Genomic DNA, 22,253 nt, shown 5'->3' with positions numbered 1-22,253 from the left:
ACATTCTGATATTGTAAAAGTTGTTAAGGGCGTTGGTAGTCAATCAGCAATTAATGAAGGCAGCTTTAAAATTGAATTACTTTTATTTGGGTACGTTAGTCTTTCGTATCGGCTCTGTACAGAGGGCGGGGAGTTGGTTACCAACTCGTCCCGCGATAGATGCAACCTACTATCTACATAAAATAACTTAAACAATGTCCGCTTAAAACTACAAGTGCAATAATGGTGCTGTGGCTCGAGGCTCTGCGTCAATCGCTGCCCACCGCCGTGGTGGGCGTACGCATTGTGAGGGGCGTGGCTGCGGGAGCAGTCACTGCCGGGGGATTGGGAGAGGAAGGAGCCGCAATCGTCGTCGTTGTTTCCTCCGCCGGCACACTGCTGCTCCTCTGAATGCTGAAGAATCGCAGGAGCGTCGTTTCGCTGTTTCGCCTACTGGAAGTTGGTGTTTTTGGCTGCGATTGTGAATGGGAATGGGAGGAGCTGCCCGCTGGCGTACCCCCGCCTCCGTCCGTGTGAGAGATGCGTCTGCGGGGCGTGGCATGTATTCTGGGACTGCACTCGGACTGTCGCAGGCTCTGGAGGCGTGGTGATGCCAGCACATCGGCCTGCTGCTCCTCGCTGATCTTATCGCTGAGCGTCACATGGGCCCTGCCACTCATCAGCTTCTGTTTCCGGATATTTGTCAGCCAGTCCACCTTCTCCTTCGCCTTCCGCTTGGGCGACATGATGCCCAGATGGGGTGCCTCGCCATCCAGCACGTAGTTGGGCAGGTTGGAAGTGGGCGAGTAGATTGCAGCGGAGATCGGTGGCGGATTGACCGCCTCAGCAGTCATCGCTGCTGCTGCTGCTGCCGCTGAAGTGGTTGGCGGGGAGGTGTACATGTGGTTCACATTCTCACTTAAGGGGGAATGGCTTGGTGTGCTGAGAAGCTTGTGCAGTGGCGAGACATCTTCCGCCGCAGAGTTCTCCTTTTGCCTTTTGCTCGGGGAGGCATCTTCCTCGTTTATGGGTTGAAGTTGTATATGCCTGCAAGCAGTCTCCTGGCTAGATGGTCCGAATAGCCGCCTTCCACGTGACTCGAGTGGCTTAGCTCGCTTCTGGGGCTGTTCTGTGGCTTCCGTCTCCGGACCAGCCACGCCCAGCATTTCCAGAAACGAACGTTTGGTCGTCGTCTTTTCCACGGAGCCAGGTGTCCGCTCATTTTGATCCATAAGGCGCTTCAGTGATCGTGGCGTGGACTCCAGATCTCGAAGGTTGTACTTGTGATTTCCAGCAGACGGACCAAAAGCCTTCTTGCCGAATTCCCTGACGTAGGAGGCAGTTCCTCGGTACTTTTCCGCCCGCTCCGCCTCGCTGAGGCCATCCAGGTCGGGTCCGATCCGCCAGATCTTGTGACGCGCATCATCGCTGCACGTGACAATGGGGCAATCGTGGCTGGAGCCCCAGGCCACGCAGGTCACCTCCACCGTGTGTCCGGCCAGTGCGACGAGCGGCTCCTCGGCGTGGTCCAGGTTCCAGATGTAAGCCCGCTCGTCGCTGCTTCCGCTCAGCAGATACTTGCCGTCCGGGCTGAGGCAGGATTTGATGTAGAACGTGGAGTTAAGCAGTCCCTTGTAGCAAGCCAGCGGGCGCGGCGAGTAGGAGGCCAGATTATAGCAGTATATTGTGTTGTCCATGCAGTTGGCATACAGCTTCGTGCCCGACGCATCCACAATGAGATTGGTGAAGCCGCGGAATGTTGAGTGTCCGGCATATGGCAGTTTGTGCCTTGGCAGTGGCTCCTTTTTGTAGGCTGTGTAGTTGCGCCGCAGGTCCCACACCTTGATGACTCCATCACCGGCGCCACAGGAGATTAACGTATCGTTGTCCTGGAAGGCCAAGCCGGTGATGCTGCTCGAGGTGGTGCCACCGGCCATCTTGGGAGTGCGTGTGCGCTGTTTTCGCTGCGAAACTGGAGTGCCCGGTCCGCCCGTGTGTCCGCTGTAGATGCAGTTGTCCACGCGTGAGGTGAGGTCCATATTGAGATTGGCCCTGATGTCCCAGATGAGAATGGCGCCATCACGACCACCGGTGGCGAAGACAGCGGGATCGGTGCGCTTGAAGGCCGCCGACTTAACGGACCTTGTGTGGCCCACATAGGAGTTCAGTCCCCGTATGCCAGAGCCCGCCACCTCCCACAGTCTGGCGGTGTGATCGCCCGAGGCGGAGACGAAGCGCATCTGACCGGGGGCCCATTCCAGATCGAAAACGGCGTTGTAGTGGCACTGGGGACCCACCAGGGACTGCTCCTCCGGCTGGTGGTTCCGCTGGGTGGTGTCCTGCAGCGTGATCTTGCCGTCCTCGTTGGCGATCGCCAGGATGTGCCGGTAGCCATCGCAGTTGGCGAACTTGGCGGAGAAGATCGGCGGTTCCGGATTGAAGTCTGGGCAGTAGTTGGCCGGCGCAATGCCCCGCCAGCTGTCCTCCTTGGCCACAGAAAGGCGACGCAGCGCAAAGTCGTAGGTCCTCTCATTGCCTGAAAATGAAACAAACCAGAGGAGAAACCGTGAAAATAGTGCCGTGGCTTTGTTTTTCACGGAACTTCTGCAAGATCAGCAGTTTCCAATGGAGCAACAAGTCGGATTTCTTCACACCCCAAGCAATCCTCCGTAGTTGGTTGGCCTTTCAGGATGAACAGTGACCATATGGCAAGGAAAACCCTTCGAACCCTTAGAAGCCCTTTCAAATTCAACACCTTTGACCACAGGAAATTCGAGCGCCAAAAGTGGGATTCTCCCGCCAAGCGAAAAACTCACCGTAGCCGTGCTCCCTGGCCCGCAACTTGTTGTAAATGTTCATCGTGCAATCCTCTGGGCGATTGCTCCACGAATTCAGCGTTTTCCACTTTATTTCCTGCTATTTCCTTTGAAATAAAACAACCTTCGATGCATCGAAAATATTTTTCAACGACGCAGCTGGACTCTTGGGCAGTGTGACCGTGCTCAGATAGGAAGAACAAGCATTCTGTTGCGAAAGAGTGGAGAACCGCCAAAACGCAAATTAATACTAACGAAGAAAGAACGATTTGTTCTCTTATACTGGCATTTGATTGCTAAGAGCAGCTGGTCCCACAGGCTGATATTTTGTTTTTGTTGCTGTTCGCCGAGTTGTTTTATGTTTAATCGAAGTTGCGCATAAATTTAGCTGCAAATCGTACGCAGTTCGCGGGCTTAAATGCAGCCACCCCCTTTCAGTTGCTTTCGCTAGCACTTGGATTCCGCAGTAGTGGTCATCAGGCACACCCACACCACCGCACACATACTCAGAAACGAAGCAAGGACTCAAGGATTCGATTCAAGGACTGCAGCAACAAAAACACAGGTGAGCGCCAAATTGGATTTCTATTCTGGTTTCCAGGGGGATGAGGAGTGGGAAGGGGCGGGGAAGGGCACTATACACATGCCTGTTGCAATCAATAACACCCAGAAGGCAAAGAAACCCTCCTGCTGGGCAAACGGAACACGCAAATGCAGGAAAACCAGGAGGAGCATGGCCCACTTCATGGCCCCAATGGCTCCGATGGCCCAACGAACTGAAGTGCCCAGTGGTTTCGGCTGTACCGCACTTCCGCCCTCCACTGGCGTCCTTGGAGGACGCGGGAGGACCCACACCTCCTTTTCCTGCGAGGGGATAGGCCTTCTTTTATTGCACTTCGCGTGACCTTAACCATTTGGAGCAGTCCGTGTCATGGCACGGTGATATGCCAGACGTTATCTAACTGGAACTGGAACTGGAATCCACTTAGTTAAATTAGCAGCCAGGGATGCCCTGCTCTAGATTACGCCTAGTCACGCCTTGGCTGGCTAACACTTCTAGTTAATGCCTACGAGTTAGTGTATCCAAAAGCTTGAACTCTGCTGACCCGCCAGGGGATTCCCCCCACCACCCCGTGGCACTTCTTCGCTCGCCTAGGCATGCTCTGGACTCCTTGTTTGGACAGTTGGAAGCGCTGCCGCATTTCCATTTTAGGCTTCAGCACGTACGCCGCGCCGTTAGAACGACCTTATAAATACGGACAGAGTGGCGCAGTTGGTCATCCATTATTAATACGGCAGCATTCCTATATCTGTGTGTGGAAAGCAGCTAGAGTTGTGGAGCTCTCAGTTACTTTGACTGTACATTGTTTATATCAAATTCACTCGCTTGTATGTTGTGTTCATGACATCGCCTTATGATAACCCAATTCAAATTCCCCAGTATGTCTCATTATCGTTAGACTCCTTTTTTGTTTGTTCAAAGCTTGTGACGAACGTTGGATAAGGAGTTAGTTATTTGTTAAAAACAAAGTTCTGTTTTGTTCTTAATATAAAAAGTGTATTTACAGTAGTAGTTACCATTAGATTTAAGTCTTCTCCAATGTTTAAGTGCCAATCACTATAGGTAAAAGTAGTTGCATTTTTAAATGACTCATTGTAGTTAAAGGTAGGCCACACCGACTGTTTTATTGCCCACTTCACCTAGAGCACAAAGAAACGCAAAAGCACAGAAACACTGCGAAGAAAGAACCAGGTTCCCTTTATCTAGAGATACGGCGCTGATGTACATTGCCCAATCATTCATGTTTTTATATCTGTGTCTATAATTCCCTTATCAATGCTTGCAACTGGAATCGGTGTAATATATGCGTGATATATAGCGACGATGTCGGTGGCCGGGCTTCGACAATGTCTGCTGCTGTGGAGCGTCGACTACTGGAACTTGGAAGGTAAACCGCGGAGGAGTGCGGAGCTGGTTTGCTTTTCAGTTGCCACCATTCAGTTTTCAGTTTTCCTCGGTGGCGGAGTTGTTTCTCCGTTTTGTTTGCTCGTATTGCTTGGATTTCTTTGCCACAATGCTTTAGGCAATGAATATGCAGCGATAATAATGTATGAATCTGAATTCCACCCCTCCCTTCCGCTTTAGTCATGGCGGACAATGTCTTCAAGTCGCAAGATATCGGGCTGCGGGCGCAGAAGAAGATCCTCTCACGCATGGCCACCAAAAACATCGCCAAGACCTTCATCGATGGGACGACGGCGTCGCTGCTGGACAACCTGTACAGGCTCTGCAAGATGCACACCGGCAACAAGGCCAAGGCGGAGAAACTGATCAAGAACATCATCAAGATCGTGATCAAGATCGGTGTGCTCCACCGGAACAATCAGTTCAGCGATGAGGAGCTGCAGAAGGCAGAGCTCTTCAAGAGAAAGTTTCAGGTGAATCTTAAATATTTAAACTAAGCTATTGTGTACCGAAACATAACGCAACTTATTTCTTTTACAGAACACCCAGCTGTCCATCATATCATTCTACGAAGTGGACTTCACGTTCGACCTGCCCTACCTGCAAAAGTCAATAGCCGAATCGCAAGTGGCGCTGAAGTCGATTGTGCAGCCGCATCTCACAGAGAAGTCGCTGGGCCGCATCGACGAGGTGTTCGATTTCTTTGGCGAAGAGGCGCTGCTGGAAACTGCTTTCCGACCGGACTCCCCCTACCGCGAAGTGATGGGAAAGATCGTGGCGGACATAAATGCCGCGATGGAAACGGGAGATATCTGAGGAGATCCGCCAAGCGATCCGCCAAGCTGAGCTGTAATTGCGTGCTATGAACGAAAGGCTATCTATTGAAACCAAAAAGCAGCCAGTAGCTAGTTGCGAATAGTTGCGAACGCTTGCTTAAAGCTCACCCACCAACACCAACACCACCACCAAAATGTAAAATCTAGGTATAGATATGGGCCAGCAGCGGCAGTGGGAGCTGAAAAAGCTGGTAAAGAAAGGAAAAAGACATGTGTTTAAGGAAGGGTTTAGTTTAGTTTAACTAGTGATATACCATTGACAACAATATCAAAAGTGTAAAGACGTCCGTATTGTTTATTTTGATGACAACGTTAACATTTGTGTACTCAAGGTCTATATAGTAATAATTAGGAAGAACCAAATGCATTTCGCCAAAGGAATTCACTAATCGGAAATTGTAAACTCGAGCAAAATGCTTTTATCGGTGTGTAAGTCGTTGATCGTATGTGTGAAAATAATTATATAGTATGTATAAGTCTAAGTGTTAAATGGGAAATACTTCAGCACATAAGCAATTAATTATTCGTGGTCAACTTTTTGATACTCCCAAACTCGCTGTGTGCACCCGCAAGTAACTATATCAGCGTCTGGGTCAGACCTTTTCGTACTTAATCACCCATCTCACCTGCAGTCGTTAGTCGATGCTAAGTTGGTTATGCTAAGTCGTCACCAGAACCTGTTTTCCCCGTTCTGCACGTCTATGTGTATTTCTATTCCATTTCGTATTCCAAGCCTCCAAGGGGTCAGTAACCTTAAGCATTATTTATGATACTCCCACAATGATATTCAATGATCCAAGTACCCGAAACATATCGAAACCTTATAAAAGACATCAATGCTAAGGGGACAATAAGTTATTCGCATTTTTCTATGACTTTTGGTTCGATATTCCAGCGATGAAAGCACAAGTTTAGTGGTTTAGATTTTAAATATTTATTTGTTTACCAACAAAACTATGTTGACTATGAAAATAAAAGCAACAACTACCAAACAATCCTAATCCCTATCACTCAGCCCGCTTCTTGTTCAGCGCATCGTGTGCTTCCTCACCAGCTTCGAGTTGCTGCTGCCGGAACAACTCGATGAGCTTCTCTGTGGCGGTTTGCGGCGTCTCCAGCGGCTTGGAAGCCTCAGCATTGGGGTAAGCCTGACCGGTGGTCTCTGGCGAACGCAGCAGGAATGGCGTCCACGGGCCTTGGATGGAGGGCACTTCGGTGTGCCACATTTTCCGGAGGCGCAGAGAGCTGGAGTTGCCGTTTTGGGTTTTTAGCAGGTCTATCCACTTGGAGATCTCCTCTTGGGTGTTGTTCCTGCAGCTCATCCACTCGCGCTCGCCGTTCACTGTATATATTTTGATTATATTTGGGTTTTAGGGACAATCTCTGTATGATGTATACGTACAATACTCCGCCACCAAAACTGGCGTGCGATGGCGCCTGGGCTTCACATAGACCACAATCCCGGGATTCTCCTTGGCAAAGTCCAGCAAGTGGTTCTCAATGAAGTCGCTTTTGAATGGGTCGTAGTATTAATATTATTATTATATTATATGTAAATATTTTAAGAATTGTGCTTACCGCATGCCTCTGCTGGATCCATTATTCTTGCAGAACTTCAGGGTGATTCTCTGGAGCTGGCAAACATAGCGTCCCATTCCATTTTGCAGTGGTGCACGCGGGAAGCCGGACTTCAAGAACAAGTGGCTGTTCGACATTCTGTATTTGTTTTTAATTCAAAACAGTTTTTAACTATTCTTTAGAGTTCGTAATCAGAGACGACGTAACCGCATGCCGCAAACAGCTGACAGCTGACTCTCTCTGGCCAGAGATGACCAGTTAGCTATGAACATTAAGTTTCATAGCTATAACACAGACCTTTGCGTGAGCTGGAACATATCGCAACGGATATTTTATGATACATAACTAAATTTTAAATATGTCGCTCAACGAAATATGAATAGTAACGAGCGTTTGAACAATAGTACAAAGAATTATATTTTTAAGCATAAGTGCTGCCCAAATTATAGCAACCAAGTGCCCATCTCTGACGCAGGACAGGGCTGTTATTCACTCTCTCCGCTCTTTCGTTGATAAAGAAGAAGCGGCACAAAAGGGAAAACAAAAATGCAGGCGAGGCGTCGCTTTTCATTTGATTGGAAAAACACGAAGTAGAAGCGGAGTAGAAAGCGTGCAACGTGTAAAAGTGGAGCACATGCAGCAGGTCTAATCAGCTCCAAACCTACATAGACTGCAAAATGGCCACCGTAAGCATTAAATCGCTTTTTAATCACGAATGCAAATGAACAGCTATTTGCCTCCAGACTTTTGTAGGCTCAAAGTTCTCCAAACATGTTTTAGTTGACGAAGAAGAGGGGGAGGAGGAAGAGGAGGAGGAGGAGGAGGATTCCGCCGAGTCCGGTTCCACATCGTCGTTCAGTTTGCAGGAGTGCATCGATGAGTTCAGGGCACGCCGCATTCGCCGTGTGTCCACTCAAAGTCGCGACTGCGAGACCAACAATAACCACATTAACATGTCCAGACAACTTCCCCGAGTCCGCAGAACTACGGATGCGGACCTGATCAACCAGAATCGCTGCAACAAGGAGCAGGAGCGCAAGGGAAAGCCTTGCCAGAACGGGTTCTGCTACTGCTTCACCAGCGACAGCGGAGACTGCGGCTCCACGGCGCCGCCACGTGACCAGCACGTGCGATTACCAAGGCGCAGCAGGAGATCCGAGACCTCCAAGGTAAGCCACAGCCCAGCCCACTGCAGCTCCCACATTAAACTCACATTTTACAGCCCGTCAAGCAGAACAATCTGGGTAGCCAGCGGCAGCAGGCGGAGAAACGTCGTCAAAGCGAGCCGGCCAACATAAAATTCGGCTTGAAAACTCCTTTAACCGCTGTCAGTCGCTTGAGAGCAGTTGCCGGCGAGGATGAGCCGCTTATACACATCATCCAGGAGCTGCGCGACAACTGTGTGGTGTCCGAAGTGCGCGTGAATCGCCAAAAGCTGTCAGATTCCGGCTCCAGGTGCCGGCACAGGAGCACACATCAGCCAAGAGAGACTTCTAAAATGCTTGCCTACGAGCCCATGCCCTACAAGGCCTCAGCTCCTGTTTTGTCCAACATCAGCGAACATGAATCGGCTGTGGAGGAGGAGCAGGAGAAAGAAAGGCTGGCCACCGAGCCCCCAAGTCGCAAGAGTTCCCATTCTCGACGCAGTTCCGGAGCAGGTGGACGTCTGCTGCAGAAGCGCCTCTCGCAGGGTCAAGTCAGTTTCAAGGCGCGGGACTTCCAGCTGCCGCCTCCAAAGCCACCGCGTCGCAGCTCCCAAAGTCTGGATGGGAAGCTATCGCAATCCTCGCTCACCTCCACGAATCCTTCGGTGCGGGAGGCGGAGCGAGTGCTGGACGAGTTTCTGCGCAAGCGTGGCGTTCAGGTGCCTATGAGCAAACTAGAGCCTTCGCGCAAAAAGGACAGCAAGCGCAGATCCTTTCCCATGGGTAAGTTATACCCATGAGCCCTAGAAAATGAAACCGTAACCAAATTAAATCTATATTACCAAAAATCAAATGTATTTACCAAATAAAGAGTTTTGTATCCAACCATTTGGCTTACGGTTTCATTTATTGGTTCCTTGGTTTTTCGATGTTGTTACGAGTTTTCGTCTCCCTTTAGCTGAGGTAGAGAAGCCCAGGAATCCCCGGAGCCACAAGCAACTGCCCACCTGCCCCTCGCTCAGTGACATTGAGCGCGTGGTGGAGTCCAAGCGGGGCTCCAATTACGCCCGGAATATTCGGCAGGAGAGCAGTCGGAAAGGAGCGGACACCAAAGAGGTTATTCTTGGCTGGACAGAACCCAAGATCACCGATATGCTTAACTACGAGGGCAAGACGGCCAACGAATTTAGGACTCCGGCGGAACCACAAGTGGGCATTGGATGGCAAGTGCCTAAAGCACAGCCGCAGCCTGTAGTGCCAAAAGTCTCCTTGGACACTGTAGACGGAAGTGTTTGCGAGAACCTAGCATCCAATATGGTGCACAAGGAGACGCCTATCAAGTATCCCAGTCGAGTCAACACAGCAGGAGGTCAGGCCAGTCAGAAGTTCATCTGGGGCGAGCAGTGGCGGAATCTATCGCCCTGGAAGGGTAACAAGCCGAAAAACCTTGGCAAGAAGTCGAAGAACTTCCTGAACAACTCCAAAAAGAAGATCCTGCGCTTCGTCTCGCCGAAGAAGTCGAATCAGGAGGAGCACCCGCAAGTGGATCAGATCAGATTCACTCCCCAACAGTGCACTATTGGCGTACAGACCTCTACTTCGCAGCTGGACCTGCATTCACAGTCTCCGCCGGGGAGCTACCACTCCCCAATGCAGACCACACCCTCGGGCACGACCACATCCACCCGCCAGCAGCTGGACACAGAGCAGCCGTACTTCGATTTCGAACGCAAGGTGAAGGCACCGACGCCTCCGAAGAAGCTGCCCCGTGCCAACAGAGCCCGCAAGCTGGACTTTCAATCAGCACCAGCAGCACCCACGACCTATCGCTCGTATCACAAGGATCTCGACCAGGACGCTACCATCTCCAAAATGGGCTATCTGCTGAGCAGCATCAGAGCCAAGCTGGAGGCCAGCGATGAGCAGGCAGTGAGAACCTTTCAGGCGAGTCCTTTAACCCTTTGCTCTATAATTATTGGGGCGTTTTAGTTTCGTACCTTTATTGATGAGTCCAAGATAGCGTGAAGGGTTAAATACTAGACAATGGTGAATACTGCACCCAAGGCGTAGTGGTCTGATCCCAGGTGGTGGTTAGGAATCAGTCCCGTTCCCATGCACCTGTTGATTGAGGGCAGTGAGTAGACGCTGAGGGGCAAGAGCTTGTGCCTGCTCCGCGATCCTAGCGAGCGCAGGATGTAGTCCACGATGACCCAATCGTTCTGGTATGTGGAGGCAGTGCCTTCGCCCGAATCGATGATCTGGAAATGCAGGGGTTCTGGGCTAGCTTCGGATTCCGCATCCCCATTTTTGCCAATGAGTAATTCAATGGGCGAGGAGTCGGGCTGACTGTTGAAGTCACCAGTGAGGACGATGGGCGTGTCGGTAGAGAAGGAGTGCAGCTGCTCCAGAATTCTTCCCACCTGGGCGCAACGGACATCGCTCCGTTTCGGGTTGTACAGTAGGTGTGTGGTGGCCACCACGAACTCCTTCTGCCGCTCCTGCTGCTTTCTGAATCGGAACCTGGCAAACAAGGCCACATTGTCGCGATTTAGCAGGGCCACCGCCTGGTCGTGCAGCTCCACGGCTTGGTGGTCCAGCAACTCGAACTTCGAGCAGTCATAGACAATGGCGCATCCGTCCGTTCGATGGCCGGTCTTCTTTTTGTACACATAAGCCAACTTCTTGCCATTGCCCATGCAAAGTCTTTGGACGAGCACTGCCAGGTGATCGAACTGCATCTCCTGCAGGCACAGGATATCCGGATCCAGTTTGAGCAGCTCCCTGAGAAGGTTCTGCTGGCGGCGTTGCCAAGTGAGGAACTCATGCGGAATGCCCACATACAGAAACAGGTGCTCCAGAAGCAGATCCTGGGCCAGGATGTTATACGAGACAACCTTGAAGGTGGACAACTTGTGTGCGCCTCGCCCCACAGCCTGATCCCCCACTGGCGTCCAGCGCCTGTTGCGATCGTAGCTCGTCTCCATCTCCTTCGCTTTCTGTTTGCGCTTTCCGCTGGCGCCTTTTGCTTGGCTGCTCACGCTGCGCCTGATGATCCGTGATGTCGCCTTGAGTGAAACGTTGTGCAGCAGGGATTTGTACATCTCACCAGGTGCGCCTCGCCATGTGCCCGAGCTCCTGGTCCTTTCTAAAGCCTTTCTTTTCCTGTATTTCTGGATGGCGTCTGAATTTGCGAGTGGTGGAAAGGGAAAATCTGTTGCTGTCAGCTGTTTTCGCTTCTTGTTTTGCGCTCTCCTTCGCTGGGCTGCACTGCAGCTGATATCGATAACGCGGCGGTACTCAGACTATCGGAATTCAAAAAATTCCATTTAACCATGAGTTAAAAATATATCGTAAATATTAGTTAGTCCTCCAATAATAAGAGTATAATTTTTACCGTTTGCAGGACTGCTCCCGCTTTGACCGCCAAGAGCCTCAGACCAGCCATCTGCAAACCGAGAGCTACGACTGCACAGACGGACCCAGCAGTGGAGCAACCACATCGCTGGCCACCACACGGCTACAGCGTGATATCGACAGCGAGCCCATTTACTCGGAGATCGAGGAGGACTGCCTGCGGATTAGAGGGAGTCCGCAACATGAGGTTAGGACCGCGGCGCAGATCATAGACCACACCCCGACTCCAACGGAAAGCTCCACCGCGTATGTGAGTGAGTCTGTGCCTGCTCCGTCGCCCTGCCGCGATGACATTAGTGCCATGTACGCCAGGGTGCAAAAGACGCCGAAGAATTCACCCCAAATGAAGCCACTGGCTAAGCCTCAGATCAGTTCCCAAGCCATTCAGCCACAGAAGAGTACTCAATACTCCCCGCCGCCGATTGCACCTATTGTTCCTAATAATGATGTGCAACCTAAAAGCTGCATCCAGTCTAATCCACCGCAGTCAAACACTCAGATGGTAACACCTCAATCAACTGCTCCTCAGCCGCCTGTGGCTTTGGGTCACTTTCTCCACGAATCCCTGAAGAACGGCAACTTCTTCCAGTTCATGCCTCTGCCCGAGGAACCGAGTGGAACGGAATCCTCCTGCTCAGCTAGTCAGACCACTGAGTCCTCTGTGATTCGCCAGCCGAAGTTAAAGTCGCCTTCACCACTTATCACCACCCACCAATCGTTGAACAACATCAGTGAGCAGCACTCGCCGCCCAAGCAGAACCGGAATCTTTCTCGTTCAGAACTCTCCCTGCAGCGCAGCGAGATCTTCCTGGACAATCTTTGCCGCAGTGAACTGCTGCTGGATCGCCTGGAAAAGGTGCCCAATGTAAGTGCCATTGTAGTTTTTGCGATGTGTCACAGTTCTAAGCCAAAACCCTTTACAGAACTCCAATCAGGACTCTGTTTCGTATGACATGCCCAACGATGGTGGAGAGCAGCTTTACGCAGATTACAGCTTGGTGGGAGCGGACAGCACCGGCAGCTCCTTCGTGACCAACGATTACGGCTCCGGGCAAATTGAACCAGAGCCGGCTAACCAGAGCACTCCGAAAAAAAAGCAGAACCAGCGGTTTACAACCAAGGTAGAGATATTTGTTGACTCCCACTAGAGCTTAAGGCTTCCGCTTCCGCTAGCATCCGACATTTGATATCTGACACTGTAAATCCTGTACATAGCCGCTATCACACTGTACTCACCCAAAGCTATCTGAAACGCACTACAAATATAAGATTGTTGTTGAAACTGAGTAATGATTGATCTTTCAGCCCGCTCCCAATTTGACCATTGAAATTAATGATGGGCAAGCCACGTCGCTGCGCCATTTTGGCCACAATATGAGCATCAGTTGCCCCACAACTCCCCAGCAGGCGGCGGCCGCGCAGGCAGTGGATTCCTCCACCATGCACAACAGCAGCAGTTTGGGTGAGCTAATGCAGACGGTGCCCAATCCCAGTGACAGCCAACTGATGTCAGTCAGCGCTCTGGCCCGCTACCGCCTGCTGAAGAATGCCCTTCGTCGTTCGTTCCGCAAGGGAAAGGACTTCTTCTTAGCGGAGAAGCAACGCCTGACTCAGAGCATCAATCTCTCGAGGGATCAAACGAATCAGACGGATGGGGAGCTGGATAGCAGCACCTACTATGCCAGCTTCAACGTGGATTCCTTGCTAAGCGATTCCTTGAACGCAAATGATCAGCTGGCCCAAGCTGTGAGCATATGTCGCCAGATGCCCGAACTGGAGATCTCTGCGGAGATGGTGGAGGCGGAGCGACTGCTGCTCTTCTCTACGTTGCGAAAATCGGCTCCTCTCGGGTGCCAATTGAATGATGAAGCTTTGGCTGCACGGAGGAAATCCCAGTGCCTTCTGATCGACGCCATGGAACTGCCGGTGAGGGCGGATGTCAGCCGGGATATGTTCTTCAACTACCACTACATCTGCACCTTTGAGTGCGGAGGTCGCATTCGATCCACGCAGTCGGTGGAGTGTCAGAATGGCTGCGCCATCTTTCGGGACTGTGGCTTGGAGTTCTATGGCGGGGAAAATGCGGACTCCTTGGAGCTGCGCTGCCAGATCTTCATGCTCCGCCTGCGCAAAGTTTCCACTCTGGCCTTGGAGCCGGCCAAGTCACTGGTAAGTAGCTTCAGTTTTCGTCAGGGGCAGTTCGCTAATGAGTTACCTTGCAGCGACGTGGCAGTGGCAATTTGGGTTCCGCCAACTCGAGCTGTTCCGCGGGCTCTGGTGGTGAACAAATCATGTCCCGCTTTCGCCTACATGCTTCTTTCCAACTGCGAGCTGTGGACCTGTCACCATTTCAACTGGTGACCAATGAATCGAGATCCAGCGATAAAATCTGCCTGCGTAGTTCTCGCTCCTGGCAAGTTCCCCTAAGCACGCACACCAAATCGACGAATCTGGGACCTGCTATCTCCATTACTGGAAGAGTGGATCTACGGCTGCCCAAGATTCAGTTCTCTGGCTACCTAAATGTTCAGGATCCGAAGAGCCAACACCACTGGAACCGCAGATGGTGCAGTCTGGATGGCGTGCGGTTATCCGTCTGGCAACATGAAGTTAATCTGGAAAGTGACACCCCGATTTTCTCGCTGGAGTTGCCAGGACTGGGACAGTCCCTGATAGCTGCTGCTCCACGAGAGCTGTGTGCTCGGGCGAGAAGCTTTCTGCTGCAAGGAAAGGAATCTGATTACGAATCTGGAGTCTTCTTTGCTGCCGATACGCAATCGGAGCTCTCGGAATGGCTATCGCACCTAAATGAGGCTCTAGCTTTCGCCAGGCACTGGCTGGGTTCCTCCTGACAGCAATTGCTTTCCGCTACAATTTTTATTTTAATATGTGTTAAAGTTTTCTATTTATATTTGGTTATATTTAAGTTATGCTCAGATCTTTCCACAAATTGTAAATTGTTTGCCATGCAAACGTGGCGATCCTACCAAAATAAGTCAAAAATTTGTAAGAAAGGTGGAGATTTCCGTTTCCTAGCTGTAAGCTCATATGTATAAGAACTAACATTCCGTTCTCTGAGGGGGATATAGTCATTGGAACTGAACCATCTGGATCATCTGAAACCTCCAAATTCGGTGTCCTGTGGGCTGTTCACGTCACAACAACAACAGTTTATTACATACATAATTTACATGGGCTACGATAAGTTGATAAGATACAGATACGATTATATATTTGATATAGGTTACAATATGGTACACAAGTATGTTATATGCGCTGGTTGCCCCCGGTTATCTGCGAAATCGGTTATCCATGCTCACGTCCCCACATCCTTACATTCGTGCCTAGTTAGTGCCTACGCATAACTATTACATTTAAGTATATGTACTATTTAAGCTGCTGTGTAATTTCGTTTTCATTTCGTTTTCGTTTGCTCATTACAGTGCAAAACATAAGAGTCTGAGGTTATGTTTGTTGTGGTATTGTTTCCAAGCAATTTACATACTTAACTTGTACATTACTTAAGCACTTACTATTCTCTATTGATCTGACAACTGGTCACGTTAAACTGTACTTGGTGTTTGTTGGCTCTGCTTAGGCTTAGGATCTTTTATAATCTGCTGTAATCTGCTGTGTATCTGATTCGGCTCTGATTGTGGTTCTGTTTCTGCTGGTAACTAGTTGTGGTGAATCTATGGGTCTAAGGATATGCAGGAGCGCAGTGCAAGTCGGGTCCTTCTGAGGGATTCGGATTTGAGCTTAGGCTCAGGCCAGCACATACTTCCACACTCGATTCGTCTGGTGATTGGTTCCGATCTCGGTCACATACAGCGCCGATCCATTCACACTCACCGCCATGGAGTGCGGATTCTTGAACTCGCCCCAGTGCCCGATGATCGTCTCCGAGCGCGGATCGATGGTGAATCCCCGCACCGGCAGCATGGAGGTGGGTCCATTTACGGCGAACACGATGTCTCCGAAGCTGGCCACTCCGAAGACGCGACCCAAATCCGGTTCCTGGATGGTGGCCGCCGGTTCACCCTCGCCGTGGGAGGATATCAAGCCAGCTCTGTTGAAGATTACTTGTTGATATTCTGTAGTTATGGCTAGTTTAGTTTGGCTTACTTGGGACAGACCACCCTCATGTTCTCCCTGTCCGCGATGCACAACAGATCCAGGTGTTCCAGCAAGGTGATGGCGTGTGGCACCTGCAAAGAGAGGAATTCTGCACAAAAGATCGTTAATGAGTGGAATTTTGTGTTATTTATTAGTTAATAGCTTAGAAAAAGTTTGTTAAAATAGATGTGTTAACATAGCAAATTAAATTTAATGTAAGAGAAAACTATGTTCTTAATAAAATGAACTGTCTGGTTTATGGACCATAGTAGATATTAAGTATACGCACCGGGTGGCTGGGGAATCGTACGCAGCAGCTTGCCAGCGGCATTGAACTTGAGTATGCGGCTATTGCAGTAGCCATCGGCGATGAAGAACTGTGGTGCGGGGCTATAGTGAGTTCGAAAGCCAAACAGATCAACAGGTATGTCTTACCTCTCCGGTGGTCGCCACCGCAATGGATGTGGGCTTGCACAGGTGTTTGACGGATGAACCGGGCCTAAACCGCTTGCCAATGGTGAGCAGGGGCTTGTTGCTGAAGGGCTTGAACTAATGGACACAGGGTGGATAACGTTAGGGGATTGCTTATTGCCGTAAACTGTAGACCTGCCTTGAAGGCCTGGTGCATGGCCACATCCGTGATCCAGTAGTTGCCGTGCAAGTCGATGGTCAGGCCATGGGGCATGTAGAACATGTTCGAACCCCAGCCCGACTTGATGGCTCCCGTCTTCGCGTCCAGCACGTAGATGGTGTTCTCCTTGATGGGCCCGTACTCAATAAGGTAGTATATATTGCTCTCGTTGAAGGTGCTGAAAAATTATTGGCCATATCAACGGATGTATATTCACTTTCCCTTGTACACATTGTATAAAAAACCAGATCCTAACTATATATCACAAGTAACAATGATTGCACTCTCTCCTTTCAGATGTCAATAAAAACAAGAGATCTGGTTGATTGGTTTCTGTTTCCTGTGTACATATGGGATAGACACTTGTTACCAGGCAGCGCCAGCTGTTGACCTACTTTACATCCCAGTAGCGCTCGGCGCGATGGAAAACCACCGGACTGCCCTGCGGATCCACGGCCACGGCGGTGACCTGGCCAAAGCTGTGCTGCTCGGTGGGCCAGTTCTCCACGAGCACCGGAGTGGGAACACTGGCCGCCGGAAGGGGCACGTTGTCGTAGCTGCGTTGGTTCTGCAGGGCCACTGCATCATCGTCGGCCAGCGGCAGTGGCTGCTCCGACTTCGCAAGCCCCTTCTCCTGGAGCCTCCGCTTGATGAGCGCCCGCACCTGGTCGAAGAAGCGCTCGTTGAGGTTGACACCTGGTCCCAGGTCCATGGACATGTCCGCTGGCAGGTGGTTGCTGCTGCTGGGCGCCACACATCCCAAGCTGATGGCCAGCAGCGCCACGAACAGGAGACGCGACATTTTCTGGAAGTCCTGCGATTTTCTTCACCCAAAACAACGGCGGTTTTGGCTTCGGTTCTGGCTTCGCTCACTCGATTTTCCTCACTGCCAACATCTGTTGGCGGTGTCTATATGTCGAGCTGGCAATAGATTAACTGCCTCTGCTCCAGACACACACACACCCACACTCGCACACGCACTCCCACGCTGTTCGATTTTCGCTTTCACTGCGACGCCTGCGCCTTGGTCCTGCACAGTGGGACCAACTACATGAAACCACCCAGTGAAAAGTTCACCTAGTGGCAGTTAAAGGGCTTAAAGTAAATATTCGAGTATACATTTGTGAGTAAGAGACAGGACATGAATGACTGTCTGCCATAGATTTATTAAAAAAGTGCTAGGAACGTATAAATATACATATTTGGTTTCTTTCAATTTAACCTGGAAAAGTGCAGAACAAGTCGCTTTCGTTTCACTGTGGCCCTGCCACAAGCCGTCGTGAATGGGAAAGCCTGTATTGATTTTCCAACTGCCCCGCGGAAACAGTGCAGGCGAAAAGTAACGCGACACTTGGTACTTTTTACTCAGCGCGAGGTGCGATAACAACGGGGAAGACTAACTCGTTTCCATTAGATTATTTTGGAGCCGCAGCAGGAGACTCAAAGTGGGTATCCTCCTGGAGTGATTTTCGTTGGGGCTGCGGAGTCATTTGGTCGGCAGTCAGTGTGTTTGACGTCACAGCGAGCTGTGCTGGCGGTGAGGGGGCGTGGCGGGGGCATAGTCCGGAGCGGCTTCATCCTACGCCCCCCAATCCCAGTTCGGCTGGGTCCAAATATAACCGGTGTCCGTCATCGAGCAGTAGGCATTGTAGTAGCGTCCCGGCGAGCTGGGAAATGCGAAAGAAATCGCAGGAAACGAAATCAGGGGAAGGAAGCAAAGCTAATTTCGTTTCCACCGTGCCATTGCACATTCCGGGTGCTCGCCCGGAAACGGAAACGGAAACTCACCGGCAGTAGGAGAACTGGGGGCACTTGCAGCGGAAGAGACTCTGGAACTCCTCCTTGCACACCTCGTTCCACCAGCAGGTGCGCTAGAATGCATTGTAAAACCAAGGGTTAGCTCGCTGCTGCAACCTGTACCACCTGTTATCCATAGCCACCTCGGTCATGTAGCCGTGGACACTCTGATCCGAGTAGCTTCGCTTCGAGAGATGCGCCTGCACAGGGCAGAAGAGCAGCGTCACCACCAGAAGCAACAGTCGTGACGTCACGGGCAGCGAGTGGGGGGCGGACTGTAAAGCAGCGAAGAAAGTGAAAACCCTTTTGAAATCGAACTTTCCCAGGATGCGACACATGTAACCCTAAAGTGCCTAAAAGCAGGCAACGTATTCTTTTTACTTTGACTGCATTCCAGCGCAAACTTTTGCACACAACTCCTGTGATTTTTGTTTATTTTTGGGCTCACCATGCTGTGGCTTCCTCTGTTGACTTCTTGACTTATCCTCCGCTCCCAAAGTACAGTGAACACTTCACGTGCCGCACGTCCTGCGATGAATGTCGCCTGTTCTACGATTTTTGCCTCCCTTTGGGGCGGTGGCGTCGGCATCTCGGCTGCCTTGCATAAGCATAAGTATTGGCCCCGTTCGCCCTCGGCTTTCAGCTTTCACTACTTTCACACACTACTTTCATACATACACACACACAGCCAGCGAGTGCACTGCTGCACTGGTGTTGGTGTGCTTTTGGCCCATTTCGATGGGTGATTGCCTCACTGTTTGGCTGTGCTGGGTACACAACCAAATACAGGGCCTGTCCCCAAAATGTTAGGAGTGAAAAACCGGAATTAAATGCACCAAAACCACTGGTATATACATAAACATATATTTTTATGGTATATTTTAATTAATGAAATATATGATTGATGCGGCACTAATTCAACCAAATTGCTGGCATAAATTTCAAAACAATGCTGCAAAATTCCTTTGTTCTCAGCGACGTCATCTCTTTCGTCTAATAGAAAACGCACGCGACGTGACTCAGCAGAGAAAAAGCGAGAAATAAGCAAAAGTGGCGGCTGCTTAAAATAGTTCATAAAGTCATTTAGTGGCCGAAGTATTTTCATATTGGCCACATCAAATCAACAGTCTCAACAGGTAGAAAATTATGAAAATACCTATAGATATATATCTCAAGAAGAAAAGGGGGCGTTAAAATGTCGAGAAATTCTTCTGGCATTTTCCAGAACACATTTTGCACTTTGGATTTTCTGAAAATTATTTGCAGGCGTTTCAAATGTATACAGAACAGAATTTGCATACAAACCGCGTGAATTTGTGTAGGCTGGCTTTTTAGTACTTTGCAAATGTGTTTTCTTCTGGAAAAAACAATGGGAAACACTATCAGTTGAACTCCGAAAAAGGCTTGCCTGACTAAGTGACTAAGTTGGAACTTATAGAATCTTCTTTGGGTCACCATCTCAGCCGAGTGAGTCTCCAAATCATCGACTCCCACGGAAACAAACAGAACAGGCTGACAAGCGTTCGTAGATTCGCACCAAAGATATGTGTTTGGCATATATATTTGTATAGATTCAGAATGTTCTCTAGCGAGAATGACGCTCGTTTAAATTTAGATGGGAAATAAATTTTCATATTTTTAGCCCGCGGGGGAAGATGTAAACAATCTGCTGAGGGTATAAAATCGTATGAATGCTCGAGGAGCTCCATCAAAATCGCAATAGCCGCGAATCGAAACAGACGCGCCTATCAACGTGATTTCAATCTAAAAAGGTACGAGAAAGGACAAAGCCAACGCGGAATATATCGAATACTATTATAGTGAAGAAGTGCAGTGATTAGCTCACTATCGTCTCGTTTCTTCTCGATCAAAGCAGATGTCCGTAGTGCCACTGATGTTCCGCGACTGGTGGGATGAGCTCGACTTTCCAATGCGCACCTCGCGCCTCTTGGACCAGCACTTCGGCCAGGGACTGAGGAGGGATGACCTCATGTCCTCCGTGTGGAACTCCCGCCCCACCGTGCTGCGCTCGGGATACCTGCGCCCCTGGCAGAAGAACAGCCTGCAGAAGCAGGAGTCCGGTTCCACCCTGAACATCGATAGCGAGAAGTTCGAGGTCATTCTGGATGTGCAGCAGTTCTCGCCATCCGAGATCACCGTCAAGGTGGCCGACAAGTTCGTCATCGTGGAGGGCAAGCACGAGGAGAAGCAGGACGAGCACGGATACGTCTCCCGCCAGTTCTCCAGACGCTACCAGCTGCCAAGTGAGTCCACTTTCTTTCAACAATAAGTAGTTAACTGACCATGTATGTTGCTTCCGCTTAGGTGATGTCAATCCCGACACAGTCACATCCTCCCTCTCCTCCGATGGCCTGCTGACCATCAAGGCGCCCATGAAGGCGCTGCCTCCTCCGCAGACTGAACGCCTGGTGCAGATCACACAGACTGGTCCCTCCTCCAAGGAGGACAACGCCAGGAAGGTGGAGACCTCCACCGCCTAGGGCTGAATCCTTTTGTACCGCCTTCAGTGTTAGTTAGTTTATGTCTACGTGTGCCTTAAATATTCGACTCTACATATTTTATATCAATTAAAACGAATCTTTAGATAAACATTCACATAACGAGGTGTTTTTATTCAGCTAGACCAAGCTTTATTAGCTCTCTCTCTGTTATCTGCTTCTAAGCACTCCAAACATTACACTATCTTTATTCTTTCCGCAGAATTATAGTTTTATATTCACTTATCTAAATGCTTATCTTGCGGACCATTTAGGAGCAGGAGTTCGTCCAAAGTCACTCCGTTCTTCGCAAGAACCGCTTGTATGCGGGCATTCGCCTTCTCAATTTGCTCGGGTTTCAGTTCGTCCTTGTAGCCATTGACAGCCCCACGTCTCACGAATCTGGAAGATTACAAGTGAATAGTTATTCAGAAAACTATGAGACTTTATCTTACGAATGCGTCTCTTTCCCAGCGTTTTTGTGTTGAGACTGGGACAACTCCCACAGATGATTCGTTGTGGGATTTTCTGAAAGGCAACATCATTAGCTTCATTAGATCAATGTTTCCGTATACTCTTCCAACTTTTCATTTCAGCGAAAGACAAATGCTTCAGCAGTTGCTCCATTTGCTGATCGTTGATGGGTTTATCCAGAAACCTGGAGACATCATTGATCACTCCTGGCAGATCTTTCTTCATCATTTCAAAGCTGGTATAGAAGACCCAAGGCTCGTTTCTCAGCAGGTAGAACTCATGTGCATGTTCAATGAACTCCGTTGCGAAGTCATCCGTGGCCAACATCTCATCGAAGAACTCGTGCAGTGACTTCCCGTAGTGAAAACCAAAAGTTACCCCGTGGTAATACCGCGACACACAGGAGTCCAGAGGGCTTCGGAACACATAGATCACTTTGTGGTTTCCTTCCCAAAGCTTCGAGGGCAGGAGAGCCAGCGGAAGGTGCGACTTAATAAGTCGTGGGGATTTTATTTCCTCAATAGGCTCGAATGCGCGGTTCAGGTCTCTAAAAATGAAGTATTTGAACCTGGTAGACATAGAGGTGTAAGTATATATACACATTCATCGATAGCGATATACCCACTCGAGAAACGGAGTTCGTAGCTCCTGATCCTTGGCCAATGCGCCCTGGAAGTCGCAATTGTTGAGCAGCAACCAAAGTAACTCCTGCATCCAAGTGGTTCCACATTTCGGCAGAGTTACGATCCAAACGTCGTCATCTCTGAGCTTCAAATCGTGCACCAAACCGAGAAACTGCTCCGAGTCTGCCCTAGACAAAAGCTTTCGGTTCGCCCAGTCTTTATCGATGAGGTTGGTGGGATAGCTCCGCGGCGTGACCTGAACCCGATCCATGGCGATAGCTTACTGAGTTTGAATGGGGCATATAGTTGAGTGTATGGCTGGTTGGGGCACTATTCAAGAGAAAGGCCTACTCAAGTTGCTCAGTTCTCTCTTCGGCATT

General features: G+C 50.0%; 8 protein-coding genes across 10 annotated transcripts; 3 read left to right on the top strand and 5 right to left on the bottom strand.

The window, feature by feature from the left end:
* Positions 1–64: 64 nt before the first annotated feature.
* On the bottom strand, positions 65–2,994 carry LOC120445428 (protein lethal(2)denticleless). The gene is made up of 2 exons (XM_039625855.2): positions 2,796–2,994; positions 65–2,515 (listed from the first exon to the last, which is right to left on the bottom strand). Exons 1-2 carry the CDS (start codon positions 2,836–2,838, stop codon positions 249–251), a joined length of 2,310 nt encoding a protein of 769 aa, XP_039481789.1. The 5' UTR covers positions 2,839–2,994; the 3' UTR covers positions 65–248.
* Positions 2,995–3,104: 110 nt separating this feature from the next.
* Positions 3,105–6,592, top strand: LOC120445434 (tumor necrosis factor alpha-induced protein 8-like protein). Of its 2 annotated transcripts, XM_039625864.1 has the most exons (4): positions 3,105–3,360; positions 4,676–4,744; positions 4,942–5,234; positions 5,302–6,592. In XM_039625864.1, the coding sequence occupies exons 2-4, from the start codon at positions 4,681–4,683 to the stop codon at positions 5,575–5,577; spliced, it is 633 nt and encodes a 210-aa protein (XP_039481798.1). In that variant the 5' UTR covers positions 3,105–3,360; positions 4,676–4,680; the 3' UTR covers positions 5,578–6,592. The 2 variants fall into 2 exon arrangements, with proteins under 2 accessions (XP_039481798.1, XP_039481799.1); XM_039625865.1 differs by lacking the exon at positions 4,676–4,744.
* Positions 6,516–7,414, bottom strand: LOC120445435 (39S ribosomal protein L43, mitochondrial). Its single transcript, XM_039625866.1, has 3 exons — positions 7,176–7,414; positions 7,000–7,106; positions 6,516–6,939 (listed from the first exon to the last, which is right to left on the bottom strand). The coding sequence occupies exons 1-3, from the start codon at positions 7,310–7,312 to the stop codon at positions 6,605–6,607; spliced, it is 579 nt and encodes a 192-aa protein (XP_039481800.1). The 5' UTR covers positions 7,313–7,414; the 3' UTR covers positions 6,516–6,604.
* A 185-nt stretch (positions 7,415–7,599) lies between these two features.
* On the top strand, positions 7,600–15,141 carry LOC120445427. Of its 2 annotated transcripts, XM_039625854.2 has the most exons (9): positions 7,600–7,861; positions 7,919–8,344; positions 8,398–9,103; positions 9,279–10,264; positions 11,724–12,236; positions 12,324–12,599; positions 12,658–12,855; positions 13,040–13,903; positions 13,957–15,141. In XM_039625854.2, the coding sequence occupies exons 1-9, from the start codon at positions 7,853–7,855 to the stop codon at positions 14,584–14,586; spliced, it is 4,608 nt and encodes a 1,535-aa protein (XP_039481788.1). In that variant the 5' UTR covers positions 7,600–7,852; the 3' UTR covers positions 14,587–15,141. The 2 variants fall into 2 exon arrangements, with proteins under 2 accessions (XP_039481788.1, XP_039481787.1); XM_039625853.2 differs by having other exon boundaries at positions 7,602–7,861; positions 11,724–12,599.
* Positions 10,304–11,591, bottom strand: LOC120445433 (protein angel). The gene has a single exon (XM_039625863.1). The coding sequence runs from the start codon at positions 11,419–11,421 to the stop codon at positions 10,357–10,359; it is 1,065 nt and encodes a 354-aa protein (XP_039481797.1). The 5' UTR covers positions 11,422–11,591; the 3' UTR covers positions 10,304–10,356.
* Positions 14,884–17,438, bottom strand: LOC120445432 (peptidyl-alpha-hydroxyglycine alpha-amidating lyase 2). The gene is made up of 6 exons (XM_039625862.2): positions 16,877–17,438; positions 16,461–16,659; positions 16,286–16,399; positions 16,140–16,227; positions 15,860–15,959; positions 14,884–15,803 (listed from the first exon to the last, which is right to left on the bottom strand). Exons 1-6 carry the CDS (start codon positions 17,281–17,283, stop codon positions 15,500–15,502), a joined length of 1,212 nt encoding a protein of 403 aa, XP_039481796.1. The 5' UTR covers positions 17,284–17,438; the 3' UTR covers positions 14,884–15,499.
* A 557-nt stretch (positions 17,439–17,995) lies between these two features.
* LOC120445935 lies at positions 17,996–22,173 on the bottom strand. The gene is given in 11 exon segments (XM_039626599.2): positions 17,996–18,148; positions 18,270–18,352; positions 18,422–18,553; positions 18,727–18,865; positions 18,867–18,952; positions 18,954–19,039; positions 19,042–19,070; positions 21,032–21,178; positions 21,232–21,304; positions 21,361–21,818; positions 21,876–22,173. Coding segments are annotated over 11 exon segments (1,590 nt in total). The 5' UTR covers positions 22,145–22,173; the 3' UTR covers positions 17,996–18,060.
* Positions 19,918–20,894, top strand: LOC120445934 (protein lethal(2)essential for life). Its single transcript, XM_039626598.1, has 3 exons — positions 19,918–20,050; positions 20,155–20,542; positions 20,604–20,894. Exons 2-3 carry the CDS (start codon positions 20,155–20,157, stop codon positions 20,777–20,779), a joined length of 564 nt encoding a protein of 187 aa, XP_039482532.1. The 5' UTR covers positions 19,918–20,050; the 3' UTR covers positions 20,780–20,894.
* Positions 22,174–22,253: the final 80 nt, after the last annotated feature.

The sequence above is a fragment of the Drosophila santomea genome, chromosome 2R (genome assembly GCF_016746245.2).
Source record: "Drosophila santomea strain STO CAGO 1482 chromosome 2R, Prin_Dsan_1.1, whole genome shotgun sequence".
NCBI classification, from domain to species: domain Eukaryota; kingdom Metazoa; phylum Arthropoda; class Insecta; order Diptera; family Drosophilidae; genus Drosophila; species Drosophila santomea.
Note: the sequence above shows the minus strand (reverse complement) of the source record. Positions and strands in the feature narration are given on the sequence as shown.

Excerpts from the sequence above, each read along its gene's own strand:
- LOC120445934 (XM_039626598.1), top strand. The coding sequence starts at position 20,155 with ATGTCCGTAGTGCCACTGATGTTCCGCGACTGGTGGGATGAGCTCGAC. Across the intron at positions 20,543-20,603 it reads CAGACGCTACCAGCTGCCAA|GTGATGTCAATCCCGACACA; the intron begins GTGAGTCCACTT and ends GCTTCCGCTTAG.
- LOC120445428 (XM_039625855.2), bottom strand. The coding sequence starts at position 2,838 with ATGAACATTTACAACAAGTTGCGGGCCAGGGAGCACGGCTACG. Across the intron at positions 2,516-2,795 it reads GGCCAGGGAGCACGGCTACG|GCAATGAGAGGACCTACGAC; the intron begins GTGAGTTTTTCG and ends TTTCATTTTCAG.
- LOC120445435 (XM_039625866.1), bottom strand. The coding sequence starts at position 7,312 with ATGTCGAACAGCCACTTGTTCTTGAAGTCCGGCTTCCCGCGTGCACCA. Across the intron at positions 7,107-7,175 it reads GGATCCAGCAGAGGCATGCG|CGACTTCATTGAGAACCACT; the intron begins GTAAGCACAATT and ends CCCATTCAAAAG. Across the intron at positions 6,940-6,999 it reads AGTTTTGGTGGCGGAGTATT|TGAACGGCGAGCGCGAGTGG; the intron begins GTACGTATACAT and ends AAATATATACAG.
- LOC120445433 (XM_039625863.1), bottom strand. The coding sequence starts at position 11,421 with ATGTACAAATCCCTGCTGCACAACGTTTCACTCAAGGCGACATCACGG.
- LOC120445434 (XM_039625864.1), top strand. The coding sequence starts at position 4,681 with ATGTCGGTGGCCGGGCTTCGACAATGTCTGCTGCTGTGGAGCGTCGAC. Across the intron at positions 4,745-4,941 it reads CGACTACTGGAACTTGGAAG|TCATGGCGGACAATGTCTTC; the intron begins GTAAACCGCGGA and ends CTTCCGCTTTAG. Across the intron at positions 5,235-5,301 it reads TCTTCAAGAGAAAGTTTCAG|AACACCCAGCTGTCCATCAT; the intron begins GTGAATCTTAAA and ends TTTCTTTTACAG.
- LOC120445432 (XM_039625862.2), bottom strand. The coding sequence starts at position 17,283 with ATGTCGCGTCTCCTGTTCGTGGCGCTGCTGGCCATCAGCTTGGGATGT. Across the intron at positions 16,660-16,876 it reads GAGCGCTACTGGGATGTAAA|CACCTTCAACGAGAGCAATA; the intron begins GTAGGTCAACAG and ends ATAATTTTTCAG. Across the intron at positions 16,228-16,285 it reads CGGTGGCGACCACCGGAGAG|TTCTTCATCGCCGATGGCTA; the intron begins GTAAGACATACC and ends CCCGCACCACAG.
- LOC120445427 (XM_039625853.2), top strand. Across the intron at positions 8,345-8,397 it reads GGAGATCCGAGACCTCCAAG|CCCGTCAAGCAGAACAATCT; the intron begins GTAAGCCACAGC and ends CACATTTTACAG. Across the intron at positions 12,856-13,039 it reads ACCAGCGGTTTACAACCAAG|CCCGCTCCCAATTTGACCAT; the intron begins GTAGAGATATTT and ends TTGATCTTTCAG.